The sequence below is a fragment of the Periplaneta americana genome, chromosome 9 (assembly GCF_040183065.1).
Source record: "Periplaneta americana isolate PAMFEO1 chromosome 9, P.americana_PAMFEO1_priV1, whole genome shotgun sequence".
In the NCBI taxonomy this organism is placed as follows: domain Eukaryota; kingdom Metazoa; phylum Arthropoda; class Insecta; order Blattodea; family Blattidae; genus Periplaneta; species Periplaneta americana.
Window position 1 is genome coordinate 86716463 of NC_091125.1, and position 19182 is coordinate 86735644.

Sequence of the window (19182 nt, forward strand, 5' to 3'; positions counted from 1 at the left end):
AAATCACAGAAATTAACTGACAAATTACTGATAGAGAGATGGTCAAGGTCTTAAAAAGTTTATCTTGACACCATCAATGATAGTCGATATTTAATCAGTAATATTCTAAGTACAGTAAAATTTGTCAACTCTCAATACATTGTTTTTGCCAGGAGGGTCTTAAACTTTTGCTCGCGCAAAGAATTCATATATTTTGATCTGCTACTTGGACTGAATACAAATTAACAGAAAATAAATAAACATTTTATTGACTATATTGTGATAGGTCTATTGCTATATTACAGCAGGTTCCTTAAAAGAATGTAACACATTTTAAACTATTGTTTATGAATAGCGAAACAACTCACTTTTAGCTCCTCTTCAGAAAACATGGCACACCACGGTGATATTTCCTGTACATGCCATGCCTTGTCAAATCGGCAACCATCGTACATTGCATTTACGTTATCTGAAAAAGAAAAAAAAATGTTTCATGTGTGCACAACTGTAGTTTTGAATATGTCGAAGATATAGGCCTATAACTGAACTGAAAAAAATGATACAAGTTTCAGATTTTAAAGTATTCTTTCGACGATGACATCCGCACATTGTTTTTTAAAGTATTCTTTCGACGATGACATCCACACATTGGTTTTTAAAGTAGCTATTCTTTCGACGATGACATCCGCACATTGTTTTTTAAAGTATTCTTTCGACGATGACATCCACACATTTTTTTTTCGGTATTATAACTACTTGCATATGCTCACATTGCTTCAGTATATAACGAATAAACAAACTTTGGTACATTCAATTTTTGTTTTAATAGCCAATACCTATATCTACTGTATTTATACTTTTATTATAATAATATTGGGTTAAAATATAACGACGACGGTGGTGGTGGTGGTGGTGGTGGTGGTGGTGGTGGTGGTGGTGGTGGTGGTGGTGGTGGTGGTGGTGGTGGTGGTGGTGGTGGTGATGGTGGTGATGATGATGATTTGGTGCTAGCAAAGCAATCCCTTTACATGTTTCAACTGAAACTTTTGAAGTTTTCTGAACACTTTTATTGTTATCTCGGCGTTGGCTATTGCAGTACGGTATTCAATATAGTGGTGGTGGTGGTGGTGGTGGTGATGTCGATTTGGTTGTCGCGAAACAACTAATTTACATGTTTTAAATTTTCTAAGCAAATTTCGATGATGAAGATGATGTTGATATTGATGATGATGGTGATGATGATGATGATGATGATGATGATGATGAGGAGGAGGAGGAGGAGGAGGAGGAGGAGGAGGATGAGAAAGAAAGGAAGAAGGAGTGTAGATGGATGTATGGATTGAAAAATTGTATTTCATTCATAATTAATTTATGTTATATGTTTTGCTTCTATTTGAATTTTTAAGTTAGAAAGATTTTTTTTAATCTCTCTTCTACTTATGGAATACATTACAGAATTTAAAAGGAACAATAAAATAGTATTGTATTTACGGGTGATATACCAATAGTGATTGTTGTATTAAATCCCAACCTCAGGGACACATTCTGCAGAAGACTTGCCATTATGTCGCCATCTTGAAAATCGTACATCTCCTTCACTGTGTCCGGGTTTTCATCTACTTCGCGCTTCCATTTCTGACACGTATCATAAGGCTGTAACAAAAGTGAGTTATCTGTTTCAAGTACAAAGACTTTCGTATAAAGAATGTATTCATGTAAATTTTATGATCGGCAAAATACTACACTGTGAAGAACTCATTCATGAGTGAGGTGCACTCGTATAGTATTCCGGTGATATGAAAGCTGAGGGCTATGTAAACTTAACATTTGTAGTAGACGGCTTAAACATTTTGTTAAAGCCCTCTCATTAGGAAACAAAGTTATTTTACATACAATTAATCTACTGTATAACATGGAAACTCCTGAAATTATTTGCCTTTCAAAGAAATCCATGCTAGGAAATCAGGCCTATCGCTCTTAAAAATATAGCTATAGCATACAGTAAAATAGCATAGTTCTGTTATTTATGTTTTTGTTTTAACCTTTTGCTTTGTTATTTTGAGGTCATTGTGACGCACTACGACCATTGCTGATCTGTTATGCTAATCCGCCACCTAGGTGCTTTCCAAACCAACATCAGCTGACTTTGCTTAGATTCACTGAGTACTAGCGTTCTCTCATCCCTAGATCACCTCGTTCTGCGCTATGCCAGCCGGCGATTGGGGTATGCTATTAAATAACAATGGAATGGAAATCTGACGGAATGGCATTGATGTCTGTATTAGGGAGACGTAAGAATTCTGAGAAAACTCGAAGTGCGAACTTGTCCCTTACAAGTGTTATTTCAGGCCTGATCGGGATACACAGCCACCGCAGGGACTGTTTAACATGCAGTATCTCTATGTTTTCTAACCTTAATAAGTTGATCATCGTCCAGAGGCTCGGGCAAATTCACTCTGGTGCTGGTCCCAAACAAGCCGTCTACAAATGCAAAGCCACTGGCCGTTGTTCTCTGTGAGTTTGCAAACCTGAACTGAAACGATTAAATAAAAATGATCAATTTACATCTTTAAAAACTGCCTGAAATTCGTAGTAAACATTGCATTTCTTTATTGCTATCCTTTTACAGCCCGATTATTTTGTCCTGACAGCTCAGCGACGCGAAAAAGGGGAAGTAATAGGAATAGTGGGGAGAGTCCGGAGTAGAGATAAGGGCGAGCGGTCGGTAAAAGAAATGCAGTACAGCTTAACTGTACTGGAAACACAACGCTATATCGCATGCGTGACATCCGATCGCTGTGACCGCAGGCAACAGACTAACCAGGCTATATAAACTTACTTCTTTCAGAGCCGGCGTTAGAGGTGTGCGACGTACGTCTCACCAGAGGAACTTGGGCTTTCAATAATTAAAGACTTCCCGGGGAAAATGATGAAAGTGCCACAAATAGTGATTATAATTCAATTTGTCATCACTTATAGCATGAAATAGGTAGACAAGTCTTAGGACTATCAATCTAGTTAACTTTGAAGCAAAAATGTAAAAAGTCTCAGTATTTTTAGTTTTTTCATTTTCTTGAACATTTTAGCTCTTGGCACTTCCATCCATTTCCCGGAGAAGTCTTCAATTATTAATTAATTAATAGGTATACATAAGGGTCTACTGAAAGAACAAGCTAAGTCACTTTTCTTAAATTTTTCAGGAGAGCATTTCCTAACTTTAATACACTGCTGCTAAGACATCATTAATATGCATCTCATTTAGTTTAAGTTACCATGTTACAATGCAGACTGCCATTCTGATTTACTAGAAAGATAGTTCATCTTATGAGATAGGGAATGGGACCAAAAAACAAAAATAAACGAAAAGTGGCTTAGTTATTTCAGTGGACCACATAGATTATTCATAAATTTTTGAAGTTTATAGTCTTACGATCTTAAAATAAATCGCGAGTAGAACATCGTCCTCGATAGTCTTATGATAACAATGTTGGCCGTTGCAGCCCTGGTATGCGGGTTCAAACCCAACGTAGGATTAAAGGCCAGAAAAACCCAACGATGATTGTCGGTTTAATTCTGAATATGTGACAGGTAATCTATGGCGAATCCTCGGTCTTATCTCGCCAAACATCATCTTGCTATCACCAATTCCATCGACAGGAAATAACTTCGCAGTTGATAAAGCGTATTTAAATAACCAAAAAAATAAGGAACAAATCTGAATATGAACTCACTATAGACCTACCGGTAACTTTGCACAACAAAATAATCTGGTGCATTCAGTAAACACTTTTAAAATCATTTTGTTTTCAGAAAAGTAACTTAAAATTTGTAACCATAGTGAGATAGCTCCTCACCTCAAAAAGGTCCTTGCTGTAAGAATGGTTTAAGAGAGTTGGGAACCTTTCCTTATAACGCTGTGCCATTTTGTGGAGGTCGTTGTATCCCTGGACTGTCAGGTCGCTTGTTAAAGTCGTTAACACTTGCAATGTCCATTCCTTTAGATTTTCTAAGTCTTCTTCACACAGTCTACCTCCTGAAATGAACTTAGTGCATGCATCAATGAAAAAAAACAAAGTCAAAAAGTGATTTCAAAATACATTCTGCTTAATTATTTTGTATGTATTCAATGTAAGCGTATATCTATACACTCCCCATGTATACTTCATGAATTACACATACACACACTATATACTGTGTGTGTTTTTTTATCTGAAAACAACCTAGTGATACTGCCACAGCTCTAACATAAAATGGCAATTATCTTCTTTTCTACGTGGATACGCTTTCCCCGCACTGCACCGAGAATTGGCATCTGTTTCGGGATGTGGTCAAATTCTGTCTGTGTACACGTGCCCATGGTTAGCAGCTTCGGTAAATTGCTCTTACTGCCACAATCTTATAGCTTCAAGTATCCAGAGTACCGGTACGGTATCCTTTGAATTTGACTTTGTTACATGCAATCTGTGAACGATTGATTTCACCACGATTGCCGATTTTGCAGGTTCACTATCTTAGACATGAAATTAGTAGCTATGGAATCGTAATAAACGTACCAGTGGATGTGGACGAGATGGCGAGCAAGTCACCGAGGGGTCTGGATGTTGACAGAGCGATAAATGTTAACGTCAAGAAACACGTACTCCACAATTTCACTTATCCCAGCGGTTTCGTGAAGAAGTCGAAATAAAACATTCAAATAACAAAACTGTAGTTTCATTCCTAAAACTGAGTGACGTACATTACGTGCCGGTGTATCTCTGATACAGCACATATATTTTATTTAACTTATTTTTATTTATTTATTTATTTATGCATTTAGTTTACTTTTAAACTATGTAGATCCGTGGCACGATCTCTCTTTGTCACGAAGGAGGGACCCGAAGGTTAGCCTGTAATGGGTTTACTATGTCTTACCGCTCGAGCTCCTCTCGTAGGAATGTTGTGTGAAGTCTGAACGGTTGCGCGCCTGTAGATATTATGACTCGATTGATGCCCTCAGTCGATTCAGCTTGCAAGTCTTTACGGTTCTGATGGAGTCCAACTGCAGTGCCTTCCATCTTCCCGAAAGTGTGTTATGACCTCCTCATGCTGATGTCTATATACCAGTCACAGACACTACTTTCGTTAATGCTATTGAAATGATAATGAATATTGCAATGAAGAGTGACGATGAAATGATGGGGGGGGGGGAGTGCAGAACCCCAAGAAAAGTATCAGAAACCTTGGCTTTGCCCACAGCAAATATACCTCCGCCATCACTGGGATTCGAACCCGGGTCCGCAGACATCGTAGTTTGCCAAATGAGCTACCAAGGCAACACTGTGGCATGATAGTTTAGTAATAATGGAGTGAGAGGGAAAAGAGAAAGCATGGGTGCATGCTAGAAACGTTTCCTTTATTTGTTGCGTTCATAACTAATCTGAGATACCCTTCACTTCTAATGAGCAGCCGTCATCTATCTGAGTTATCTCAGGGTAAATTTGAAGTAGCTAAAAATATTTCAGAAATGTTCATATTTATACTTGTTACACTTACTTTTTGCTATTTCGTGATTCTGGATTATGTTGTCTCTGAGATTTGAAAGTGTCTGCAAACTTGCAATACCATCTGATGGAGGATATCTTGTTCCATGGCGGGATATCAGCCAAAACTGCTGCGGTTCACATTCTGTAGAAAATTAAAAGGAATTATGAACACACTACTATGTTATCAATGTTATCATATACAGGGAATTTCTCGACGGAGATTTGGAGTAATTTGACTAATATCAAAATCTTTCCTATCTGTGCTGAAGGAAGTATTTTCTTTGCTGTTAAGTGTCCTTTCAGACTTCAGATAAATTTAGAATTTCTAATAGGCCAGCTTTACTGAGATAAAACAGTGAGGTTGATTTAGTTGATCGTAAAATCCTACCAAATTGGACACGAAAGGATGATTATGTAATTTGATTTAGAACTCTACCGTTGGTGACAAATCTTGAAGTATTTTTAATAGCAACTAGCCGGTAAATTTTTTTGTGCGAGATCGTGCGTATTTGCTTGGTTTCCGCACAAAACCAATCCGCGGAAAGTCTAAAATTCCACATTCAGTATTCCCAACCTAACACACATAACAATTTCCCTCTTCTTACCGCTTAAGTGACATATTGATTTTACTGCTTTAGACTTTTAACATATTATTTTTAGAGACGTTCAGTATAGTAATAATTATAAATTGGAAACTTACCACTGCAATTTCACCTAAATTGCACTGTTAATTATTGTTTTTAAATATTTGCAAAAATTAAGTAAACTCTACAACTCCACTAAAGTTACTGCATTCGTGATGCAAGTAACATTAAGGAAGCCGTGAAAAATCAACAAGATTCCAGACTCATCATGGCGGCAGCTTTGAACGAAGGAGATTTGGATCTTGAAGTTGAAGAGGCTTGGGAACAAGGCTGTGCTTCTCTAGTTCCCGACAAATCCAGGGCAAGGTATGAAAGAGCCTGTAATATATTCACAAATTGGTTGGAAGGGAAAAAAGAGAAATTAATGAAAAAACAATGGTTGCTTATTTCGTGAAAAGGACCACAACTTTGAAATCTGCTAATAGTCTGTGGTCAGAATATTCAATGTTAAAAACTATGATAAACTTGCCGATGTTATTACTGCAATATGTTATATAAGTAATATTGTTAAAATATTAAAATGAAAAATAAATCATTACATAACCTTACCGTTTGTTTTAAGTTCGCATTTATAGACTGGGGGGGGGGGAGACAGACGTATATCACGGCTTGCTGGAGTATAGTAAACACAGAAAACATTTTAAAGCAACATGTTGAAGATAGATATTTTTGTTTTGCAAATTTGCCGTCATTGAACAGAAACCAAGATGGAGATTTCATTGCAACTAATTAGAAATTCCTCTTTCAGGTTTGTAATAAACGATCTTCGCACAAAATAATGTACGATACACGAGCGGTATGTTTTCTTTCAATTCTCGGAAATTAAAAAAGCTCAACTACGTTTCTCTTTTTCAAACTTTTCCTCGAACATGAAAACTTCAACATACCGCTCTTGTAACGCATATTACTATAATAGTGTACCTGCTCAGATAGCACAGTATGAAATTTTGTCACCTGTGGAGAACGGAGTACTTTAACAGTTATTGCCGATGTATAAAGTATGTGGTATTTTGTTAACGCGTGGGTTGAGGATCGACCAGTAACATGGACTATGAAGTCCAGAGGATGTAAAAAAGAGGCTTAACATTAGATATTAAAATAAGTAAATAAATAAATAGATAAATAAATACTATGAATGGATGGGTGAGCGGATTGATAGAACATTTATTCTGCACCGAACTTTTCTCCCGTTCACCATTCCTTCTAATGCAACCTTCAGTAGGCAGTTTCTTCTCAGCAGTGATCCAACCAATTCCTCCCTCTCTTCCCGATCAGTTTCAGCATCATTCTTTCTTCACCCACTCTTTCCAAAACACTTTCATTTCTTATTCTGTCTCTCCATTTCATACGCTCCATTCTTCTCCACATCCACATTTAAATGCTTCTAATCGCTTCTCTTCACTTTGTTGTAACGTCTATGTTTCTGCCACATACAATACCACACTCCACGCAAAGCATTTCACTAGTCTCTTTCTTAGTTCTTTTTTCTATCAATCCGCTCGCCCGCCCGGCCATCCATTCATACTATTTATTTATCTAATTATTTATTTACTTATTTTAATTTTCAATGTTAAGCGATATTTTACTACTTAATTGACTTATTATTCCCAGAACATGAATTTTACCAGCAATCCAAAAGTATTGGGAATAAATTTGAATAAGGAACAAAATAAAGTTTCCTTCCCAGGCAGGATTCGAACCACGAAAGTCTTAGTTACCAGTATATCGTGCTCTGGAGTGGACAAGGCTCTGAAATCAGCTGCAAGGATCGGTCAGGTTTTTCTGGCCACTACTGTACATTGAAGAATGAACAGAAAGACAAACGGCATGCAGAAAAGCACTTGTCTTAATATTAGTATACATACCGTATTGAAAACATGCATTTCCATAAAAATGTTGAGAAAGACTTTGGTTTGCAGCGTCACAAATATTTCTCTTTGTATTTCGTACAATGAATAGAAAAAAATCGTATTAATAACAGCAGGTATATAGTATACTTACGTTCAATTGATACGGGACTCGTCCTCTTGTCATATATTAACTCGTAAGCTGTACCAGTGGCGAACATGAGGTAAGGATCAGACACATTTGCATAGCACTGGTCTAAACCTTGTCCTGCCACTAAAGCAGCCAGTTGAATAATCCAGAATAGGAACACCACCATTTTCAGTCTGCGTAGAATATACACGAACCTGTATTTGTATAATGATATCAGCAGCAATATTTGGATAGTCAGTTAAGTGAGATGAGCAATAAATTTAATAAGTTACCCGGTTTTGTAAACTGAGACAAAAATTTACTTGGAGTTGCAAATTTTATAGAAAATGTTAGTTCGTTTCTGCTTTCACGAATGTGAAAGTGAATTACGTCAGAGAACTCACTTTGTTTATTTAGTTGCAGTTAATTAAAATGTGTCTCAGTGAAGCTTACAGCAGAGTCCGTATAGGCCATTTTCTATCTGATGTTTTTCCAATTCACTGCGGGCTAAAGCAAGGAGATGCACTATCACCTTTATTTTTTAAAGCGAATATGCCAATAAGAAAGTTCAGGATAACAGGTAGGGTTTGGAATTGAACGGGCTACATCAGCTTCTTGTCTATGCGGGACCACCCCTTTCAATCCATCTACCTGGAAAATGGTGATCTAACCATTGGCGTACTGGAAGTCTGAAATGTGCTGCATCATCGTTTAGTTGATACCATAGTTGCCTGCCCAGTCCGGTCCCCAGACTTAACACCATTGGACTTCTTTCTCTGGGGCTGCATGAAGGAGAAAGTGTAGAAAACGGAGATAGCAAGCAGGGAAGATTTCGTTGCAAAGATTAACACGGCTGCAATGGAGATACACCAGCACGGATTGGATAATGTGCAGCGAGAGGTCAGACGGCGTGCTGAAGCGTGTGTTCGTGCGAGAGGGGGACATTTTGAGCATCTGCTATAGACAACTGACAATTAGCTTACCTTCTCTCAAGCACAGAGGTCCATTAGGTGTGGAATCAAATGGGGATAGATATGGTATGTGCTATTCATGTAACTCGGAAACGGGAATGAATTTTGAAAAAGGCATATTAGGATTTTTTGTTGCAAATAAGGTCCTGAACCACCTCCTTAGGGATTGACTTGACCTTTTGATACACCCTGTATTCTACACAGAGAGCCATTACTTTTTCTCCAGAAGAAAAGCACTGAGCAATAGAAAAAAACACGATAAATTCATATGTGGGTACACTGGATGCATATTAATAACCTCATTGCAATGATTTAAAATACGATAATGTTATTTATATATTTAAAAATTTTGGTTATGTTATATTTTGATCTTGAACATTGCGTATATAATAGTTGGGGTTTACACCTAGGCTATAGCCATTTTTATGTAGGCCTAATTATTATTTACCGGTACTATGATATTTTTAATCAGTGTCTGTAATTCTTTCACGGCAGGGCTTACATTTATATTTTTACTTTAATTCTAGAAGTGTTTAGGGAAACAAAACAATTTCCAGTTTGCTGATGGCTATCTAGGAAAATGGCCATTTAGAACAATAAACTGCTTGCTACATGGTAATGTTGAGCGAAAAACGCACGAAATATCCATCGGCGATGGGTAGCTTTCAATTCCCGCATGCGTATCATTTTTAGTCCAAAAAGGCATGCTCAATTGAATGCGTTTCGAGCACTATTGCATGCATTACCTGAATGCGTAAAAATTGAAAGAAAAGTTGAACCGTTTAGATGCACCTTAAGAGATGCATATCAGCCGGAACCTCTATCAGAGGTAATATCTTATTAATAACCTTAATAGTGTATTTTGTAGTTGAAAGTCTATTTTTTTTTAATTATGTTTTTGAATACTACGTTTCATGTTGTGTTTGCAGTACAAGCATTGGTTAGGGCTAGAAGACTGCAAAAGTAGTCGCAAATGGTTTCAAGGTTGCAGACATACAGTATGAAATTCCTGTCCTGATTGGTCGCACAGATGAACGGGAAATAGCAAAACAATATGACCATTTCGAACTGTATTGTCGTTTATTTTTTGCGTTTTGTTTACGCGATATTATGAAGCTAGAGAATTTTGTATCTAATTAACGTTCTTCCTTTCTTAAAAAAAAAGCTAATTTTTTAACTTGCAAAGTTTTAGAAGCCAACTGCGACAAATTTAACAAGCAGTTTGCGCGGACCGACTGAATGACATCACTAACTATAACACAGACCTTGAAATTTATGTAAGCTATGTGAGTAACTCGCTTTAGCTGCATGAACATAATTTTTCGATGTAATGAAATCTTTGTTATTAAACATAAAATATTTCAGACTTACAGTATTCGTTCCATATACTATTTTCCTGAATACTTTTATAATACGTTTGTTACTTGAACTGTTGCGTAGTAACATTAGTATAACGTCAGAACTTTTTGTTGCATTTCAAGAAATTTTAATTAACGTACTGTATTTTTGTAGTATTTTGTCGGCTGTCCGCAACGAGATGTTAGAAACCACAATGTTCTCTAGGCTATACAATATGCACCCAACAGAGAAAAAGAACGAAACATGGAACTGCGAAGAAGAATAAAAATGGAACTAGTGGTGTGGAATTCACGAGTACTCCTGCTGCTCTAGGCTTTATAATAAGCATACAACCGCGAAAAAGAGAAAATTTTGGAACTTCGAAGGAAAGGGGGGAAAAAGTGGAACTGCGAAGAAGGTGATAAAAGAAATGGAACTTGTGATGTAAAATTCACGAGAAATGCTTCTGCTCTAGGCTATATAATAAGCAGCTAAGAGTGAAGAAGAAGAAGAAGAAGAAGAAGAAGAGAAAATGGAAGTTCGAAGAAAAGAAAAAAACATGGAACAGCAAAGATGGAATGGACTTATGTGCAATTCACGAGAAATCCTGCTGCTCTAGGCTACTGTTCTCCAACCAGGAGATTAACCGTGAAAGGAATGTGGTTACTAGGCCTATTGCGTCATCTATTGGCGCGAAGTAGATAGATATTACCGTTATAACGTCAGTTTTAAAAAAACACGCGCTCTCCTGCATATGTTATTTCCTGTATGGAGAGATTAAAAGACCAGGAGACTAACCATGATCTAATTTTGTAACGAGGGCAGTATAAGTATGTGTGTATTAGTGTTATCATTATTTTGTGCTTTGAGAGTTAGCCAATGGAGATGCTGTACCCACGTGTGTGACCTTATGACGTCTTATGACATCAATATTCATTCACAGCGTTACCCCGCTGCGTCTCATTACCCTGAGACTTTCTCTTGGTTGGAATACAGTATATAATAAGTACCCAACAGCGAAGAAGAAGAAGAGGAGAAAAATGGAACTTCGAAGAAAAGGAAGAAAAAACGTGGAGATAAAAGTGTCTATTGTACACCAATAAAATCTAGTTTTATTAATTTATATTATTTTATTGTACCGAAGTACATATGATATTTCCATGCAGATATTCCGCGTCATCATACGATGTAAGAGTAATGGAACGGAGAAAAATTCTCTCCGGCGCCGGGATTTGAACCCGGGTTTTCAGCTCTACGTGCTGATGCTTTATTCACTAAGCCACACCGGATACCACACCGGCGTCGGACAGAATCGTCTCAGATTAAGCTCCAACTCTTGGGTTCCCTCTAGTGGCCGCCCTCTGCACTACGTCATAGATGACTATGAACGTAGGACCGAAGTCCACACATGTGCTGAGGTGCACTCGTTATGAGTGACTAGTTGGCCGGGATCCGACGGAATAAGCGCCGTCTTAAATCACGAAGTGATTTACGCATATCATATATATTATTTTAATGTATCGAAGTACATATTATGATATTTCCATGCAGATATTCTGCGTCATCATACGATGTAAGAGTAATGGAACGGAGAAAAATTCTCTCCGGCGCCGGGATATGAACCCGGGTTTTCAGCTCTACGTGCCTGATGCTTTATTCACTAAGCCACATCAGCACGTAGAGCTGAAAACCCGGGTTCAAATCCCGGCGCCGGAGAGAATTTTTCTTCGTTCCATTACTCTTACATCGTTTATTAATTTAACTACCGTTTTATTTCATATTCCATTTATCTCATTGTATTTATAGATAAAGTTAGGAGGCCTATACGTATTGTAATGGACTGGGAATATGAAATTAAATGATTAAGGAGACACATAATACGGATGTGAAATTAACACTCAAGAAATTTCGAAATTGCAATGGAGAACTATGTAAATGAGGTTTGATGCAATTATGGAAAAGTTTAGGAAGCAATGATGAAAGCGCAGGCCTATTATAAATAAGAATAAAAGTAATACAAATTCTGCAGGACTTTCAAATGTATATGATAGCTGCTTACAAATGGAATTTAATTTAATACAATAATTCTATGAAAAATGTTATTAATGATTATGATGGAGGCTTATAACTGTTTAATTCGATACAAGTTTCTCAATGTTAAAAATCTGTACTCTCATAAAGGAGTTTGACGGAACTTAGCGATGTTACTCTACCCTATGTAAAGGAGTGGTATTTTAAGGATCGTTTGTTGTATGTTATAAAAACCAGTTATACATTTGAATTTTGTCGATACTTAGATTTATAGAACTAAAAATTCAGATGCATTTATAGTGAAAGCATTTTTCACATAATATATATGCTGACTTATGCTCTATTAATTACTGATCACATACGTTTTATGCTGTTTACTAGAAATAAAATAGTTTGCTAAATAAAACATATAGTTGCAACTCATTATCAAGGGACAAAGCTCACTCTGAGACTGGGTTAACATTCTAATGGCACTAAATCCATACTGCTGAGCGAAAATGAAAAATAAGAAAGTCGACGACTACACGAATTAAATCTATCTTGTAGTTAATTTTTAACAGTTTATATTCCTAGAGTTTATTACAGAGAACAGATAAGAAATACAGAATAAAATATGAAAATACATTTTACAGTTTATATTGCCAATAAGAAACAATGTAGTATTTATCAATTACTATAGGAAAAAATATCAGATCTGACGTCCAAGAACCTAGCAAAACTGTAGATTTTACAAAATTAAGTTGAGGTTATGTACAACAATAACCTAATTTTAAGGGTTAGGTTACAAACACCAACGCCCAAGTGTAAACTAAATTGACAGCCACCAGTCACTTGATATAATCACAGTCTAGTATATACATTCACGAAGCTTGAATTGTTGAGGGTACTAGGAACAATAAACTGTGCCGGTACTATTTCGTATTGTCTGTAATGAGGCGATAGTAGCGATCCTAGTAGTCAGCAACTATCCATGGATGCATATTTCCTACGTATTGAGCTTTGTCACTGTATATACTAGACCAGGTATGCTCAAAATTGTAAAAGCTCCGATTACACGGATGATGCTGCACTGCATAATACACACAGTGTACGGACTGGGCTCCGCAACTACATTGCAGCACAGTCTGTGGCATCGCTCTCATACTCTTACAAATATGGATAATAAACTGAATTTGAAAAAGGAAAAATATACACTGTAATATTCAGTTATTACATTATTTATTATATTTAATGTAGTTATGATATTATTATTATTATATCATAGGTAATGCTATTTTCATATTCCACCATACATTGCGGTCTGTTCAACATGTGGATTCTTTTCTGCAAGTAATCGGAAATCTATTTCCAACGAATTTACTCAATGCGCAGCTGGCTCAAAAATGCTCATCTGTTAATCGGGATCTATGTTTGGATTTAGCAACTTTCATTCTCGAAAATAATTCTTCACACACATAAGTCGAGGCAAAGGTAGCTAACATAGTGGCAGCGAAGAAGCTCATCGTGGGGTATTTCATTTTGTTAATTTTTTTTAATACTTCTATGCTTATCAAGTTATATTCTCTGCATTTAGTTCTCAATTCTACGTTACTTTGTAAATCAATTAACTCGTCCTGGAACTGCACTCTCACGGATTGTACTAAATTTACTACGAAAGGATTAACAAAAAGATTAATACCACTTTCCATACGTCTAAAATCACTAAATCTGTGTTCTGTGAATTCAAATTTGAGTTGTTCCAGTACACAGATATAATTAACTATAATTTGTTCAGGCACCATACATCTCTTTACAAGTTCACCATCCGTGAAGGGTTTTAGTGCCTTAACTAATTCCCAACACATTACATAACTTGCTCCTAAACATAGACAATAAATTCTTCGACTCTCTTCAATGTTTGGCCTTTCATTAAGTGCTTTCAATTCTTGAAACTGTAGTGCCTCTGAAGACTTATTTTATCATAACATGTATTTCTGTTGAAATAAAATCACCACAATAATAATAATAATAATAATAATAATAATAATAATAATAATAATAATAATAATAATAATAATTGTAATATACCTAACAATAGTAATAACACTATTACTACCACTACTACTACTACTAATAATAATAGTAATAATAATAGTAATAATAATAATAGTAATAATAATAATAATAATAATAATAATAATAATAATAACGTTGGTATATGAACACATATTACAGAAAACAGCTTCTCTGTCACTTCGGCATGTTCTGGATGGCAGAGTTATAATGTCATTTTATGTTGCTCAGTAGTATTCCTGACAGTACCTTACAACATAGTAAACACTTTACCGAACGCAAAACAATATGGTATATGTCGTTTGCTTACAGAAGGTTTTGACTCTGTCATTGTCCCGCACTGTTCGTAAGTTTACTAAGTACTTGAACTGCCTTCCGCGCTCATCCGTCGAGCTTCGAACGAGGAACAGCACGCTCTACATTCGAAGGTTGTGATTACAGAACGTAATCGCGAGTCAGAGAATGAGCATACCTGTACTAGACTGTGCTGTAATCTAGATCTAAAATAATAATTGGTAACACATTATACGAAATCCGTTATTAGTAAAAATACTCTTGTAGCGTTGATTTCAATGAAAATTGTACATTTTCATCCAACCAGATACAACGAAGAGTGTAAGTGAAAGCCATCTCACGTCTTCTCTCAATGAAATATCATTGAAACAGTTTTTCTGACACTTCATCAAAACAGCACACATCATTCACATACAAAAAATGTATTTGAAGCGGCACTAATAACTCTGTATTTATACAACTGCATTTGCATTTTTAGTCATGCTCCAGTACTTCACCTTGTTACTGACACAAACATGAAATACTCAACAAGATAGCGCACAAAGATAGTGCAGTACTCGAAGCAGTCTATAATAGAAATCACAGTCTAGTATATACAGTCACGAAGCTTAAAACGTAGTAAATATGCATCCATAGATAGTTGCTAACCACTAGGATCGCTAATAGCGCCTGATCACAGACAATGCGAATAGTACCTGCACAGTCTATTGTTTCTAGCACCCTCACAACTCAAGCTTCGTGACTGTATATACTAGACCGTGATAGAAACCTTCATAATACAAGACAGAAGCGAAACGTTTACTTTAACTCCTGATGAGAATATTGTTGATTTGTTGTTGTAAACACATCACACATTCGAAAAATTAAAATTAAAAACTTCGAAACTGTTCTTTTCTTCGTTTCGAATATTTCAGTACTCCGTAACAGCTGATTCCGTAGACGGCTGGTGTCATGATTTTGTATCAGTGGTTACCAATGAATCGCATGTTGCTGTTACTTGTTGTAAACGCGAAACTAAATGCAATTACAGCAATCATGAATTTATATTGCTGGTCGTGTGTTTATAAAATTTTATTTATTACTTATGTGGCACAAATTCACTATGCAGTAACTTCTCATAGTGCTGACTGAATGTAACACAAAGAAATGCGATCCTTACTACTTAATACTTACAGCTTCCTATCTCGTTGGTTTACCTAATATTTGAAGCGTTTCATCACTATAAAATGTGCAAGAAGTTTTCCCATGTTTCACCCTGACGTTATTAAATTTGAATTGTTTCTTATTTACAAAGCGACATTCATGCTTTACGTCAAGTAAACGTCATTTCAGGGAAACATCACATTAACGTCAAATTTGATGCAATTCACAATATACACATAATAAAGCTGTTGTCACGTCATCAAGTGTAATTCACTATTGTTCCAAAATCACATTTTGACAGGATTAACTTAATTTTGAGACGTGAAAAGTACAAAATATTTTTCACTTCTCCCGAGGGCGTTCATCCATGGCACCAGAAGTAAGCTTTTTTAATCCGTTCGTGAAGTCATATTTAATTTAAATCTTGTAATGACCGAATTAAGAAATCCTTCTAGTGTTTAAATTATATTTAGGGCGTTCATCCATGGCACCAGAAGTAAGCTTTTGTAATCCATTTGTGAAGTCATATTTAATTTAAATTTTGTAATGACCGAATTAAGAAATCCTCCTAGTGTTTAAATTTAGATTTTAAGTGTAGTTTTTATTTTATTGGGTTATTTTACGACGCTGTATCAACATCTAGGTTATTTAGCGTCTGATTGAAATGAAGGTGACAATGCCGGTGAAATGAGTCCGGGGTCCAGTACCGAAAGTTATCCAGCATTTTCTCGTATTGGGTTGAGGGAAAACCCCGGAAAAAACCTCAACCAGGTAATTTGCCCCGACCGGGATTCGAACCCGGGCCACCTGGTATCGCGGCCAGACGCGCTGACCGTTGCTTCACAGATGTGGACTTCAGGTGTAGTGCTACACATTGAAGTGTTACGTTGATGTAGGTTATTCGATTTGAAAACAAATTTAATACCTTTAGTAAGTAGCTACCGTTTTATTTAGCTATGTCAACTCTTTCTTATTTCTATGAATTAACAGCTGTATTTTTTTTATTGTGGCGCATGCGTATTTTCAATCTTTCCACTGGTAAAAAATTAATGTCACAACAGTCTCCAAGAATTGAAAATATTCTTTGACGTTGACGTTCCATTATATTGCGTGAGTGTCTGAATCTATACTAATAATAATGAATCTGTAACCAAAATTTTTCTGGTAATTTTCAGTTAATTGGTGCCAACATGTATAATTAACCATCCTGAGTCCAAAAATCGCTTTTTTTGACAGTTTCAATGCATTGTTATGATTATTTGAAGCTTTCCTATAACAAATTTCTTGATTTCGTGATGGCATTATCGAAAGAGGAAAGAATTGGTATTCTTCATTCTGGTGGGTTAAACCACAGAAACGTTGCAAGATGCTGATAAAATAATGGTTTGATGTGGAATTTGGGGAAATCGTGTTGTATTTTATTGAGGAGAACCTGAGTGCCATTTTTTATTTGAGAACCTGAGTGCCATTTTTTATTTGAACATACTGCAAGAAAACATATTTCTTTCCTGATTTACTAAACGAAGGAGGTGAATTCCCATCATTTTTCAACAAGATGGCGCTCCACCCCACTATGGTCTTGCTGTTCGAAACTATCTGGACGAACAGTTCCCTGGACATTGAATTGGTCTGCGTGGACCAGTAGAATGGCCGGCCAGGTCTCCAGATTTAACACTCCTTGATTTTTTTTTCTTTTGGGATTACTTAAAGAGCTTGGTATATGAAGAGAAAATTGAAAATGTGAAACATTTAAAGAACCGTATCATTGAAGCTTGTTCTAAAGTCACTCCGGAAATGCTACAAAATGTTCTCTCCGAGTGGAAAATCCGTCTACAAATGTGTATCGTCGAAAATGGACAACATATTGAGCACATTTTGTGGAATTTTCTTTTTGTGTTATTGTGACAATTATCATTTAATGGATTGAAAACGATTAGAGATGTCTCAAAACAGATTGCACCATTGTTAATGCATTGAAACTGTCACAACTTAACCAAACAATAAAGCAGGAAATGTTAATTACCAGAATTGCGTAAAAGTACATTTTCCAAAGTCTCCTTAGTACTGTACCATGTTACAAAATATCTGTAGATGCAGTAACTAATGTCTGTGTCATTATGACAGTTATCTTTAAATAACTTGAAAACGATTAGAGATATCTCAAAACAGATTGCACTATTGTTTTTTTTTTTTAATTTCGCATTTTTTTGAGTACCTACATGACTCCCTTTCCATTTAAAATTTCAAAGTTGTATCCAAAATGGCGGCTTTTGAGATACAGTAGCTGAGAGCTAGAATCGAATGTGTCACTTGGTAGAGCATTTGGACTTACAAATACTGGTAACAGCTATAGTAATCGAAAATCAAGCATATGGAAGATATATATATCTTCCATATGCTTGATTATATATATATATATATATATATATATATATATATATATATATATATGGTTCCAGACTTTTGATTCACTCTGTGTATTATGGTGTAGTGAAAATGAATGTGCGCCTTGTCATTCGTTTATTGTTAAAAACAAGAGTGGAAAATATTATTAAGAAGTAACTCAATGATTCTCAAGACAAGGAACAATTTTATAACAACAATATCGTGTCATTAACCAGACTATACAGCATGCACGTACTAATACTCGGGCTGGGATTGTACAGGAAATCACGTTCAGTAGGCTATTTTGGCGGTGTAATACAATTTTGTACTGTCGTGTTTGTTGACATTAGGTATTTTCTTAGGTGATTTGTAGTATAGCAACGTAAGTGTTGCACAGTCCAGACTTGCATGGCGCCTAACCTGCCTGGACTGGGGCTAGCTGAACCTGCGTTGGGCAAGCTAGTCACGACAGCGTAAACATGCTTTCATTTGAAACCAAGCTTGCTAGGAGAGAGTTGTGGACTCCTCTCCACGCTACTTTGCCACTATTTGAAGGCAGTACTGTGTAATGAATAAATGAAAGTAGGAATTGGTTGATCAATCAGTCAATCAACTAATCAATCTCAATCAATATGGTTGTTGATAATTTCCCCCTAATTTTTAGTCATAATGCAGAGCTTATTAACTCACCTAGTGAAGTAGTTGTATCGTACAGTGCTAATGGGTATAGCTCACTATTTATATGACGATAATTCTGCTGATCCAAATTACGAACAACTCGCGCACACGGATGTCTGCAGTTTGTTTGTCTTTCTGCAATGACAGACATGTAGGTGAGTGACG

General features: G+C 36.2%; 1 protein-coding gene across 2 annotated transcripts in view; it reads right to left on the bottom strand.

Annotated features, from left to right (window-relative positions):
- The window catches only part of LOC138706195 (multiple inositol polyphosphate phosphatase 1-like), a 31941-nt gene extending 12759 nt beyond the window's left edge, over positions 1 to 19182 (bottom strand). The window contains exons 1-7 of one of the 2 annotated variants that reach the window (XM_069835216.1): positions 19030 to 19182; positions 8150 to 8340; positions 5515 to 5646; positions 3834 to 4012; positions 2393 to 2512; positions 1482 to 1632; positions 348 to 448 (exon numbers count right to left, since the gene is read on the bottom strand). In XM_069835216.1, the coding sequence (XP_069691317.1) occupies positions 348 to 448; positions 1482 to 1632; positions 2393 to 2512; positions 3834 to 4012; positions 5515 to 5646; positions 8150 to 8312 (846 nt within the window). In that variant the 5' untranslated portion in view covers positions 8313 to 8340; positions 19030 to 19182. The remainder of the gene's footprint in view (positions 1 to 347; positions 449 to 1481; positions 1633 to 2392; positions 2513 to 3833; positions 4013 to 5514; positions 5647 to 8149; positions 8341 to 19029) is intronic. The other variant, XM_069835217.1, reaches the window with a different exon arrangement.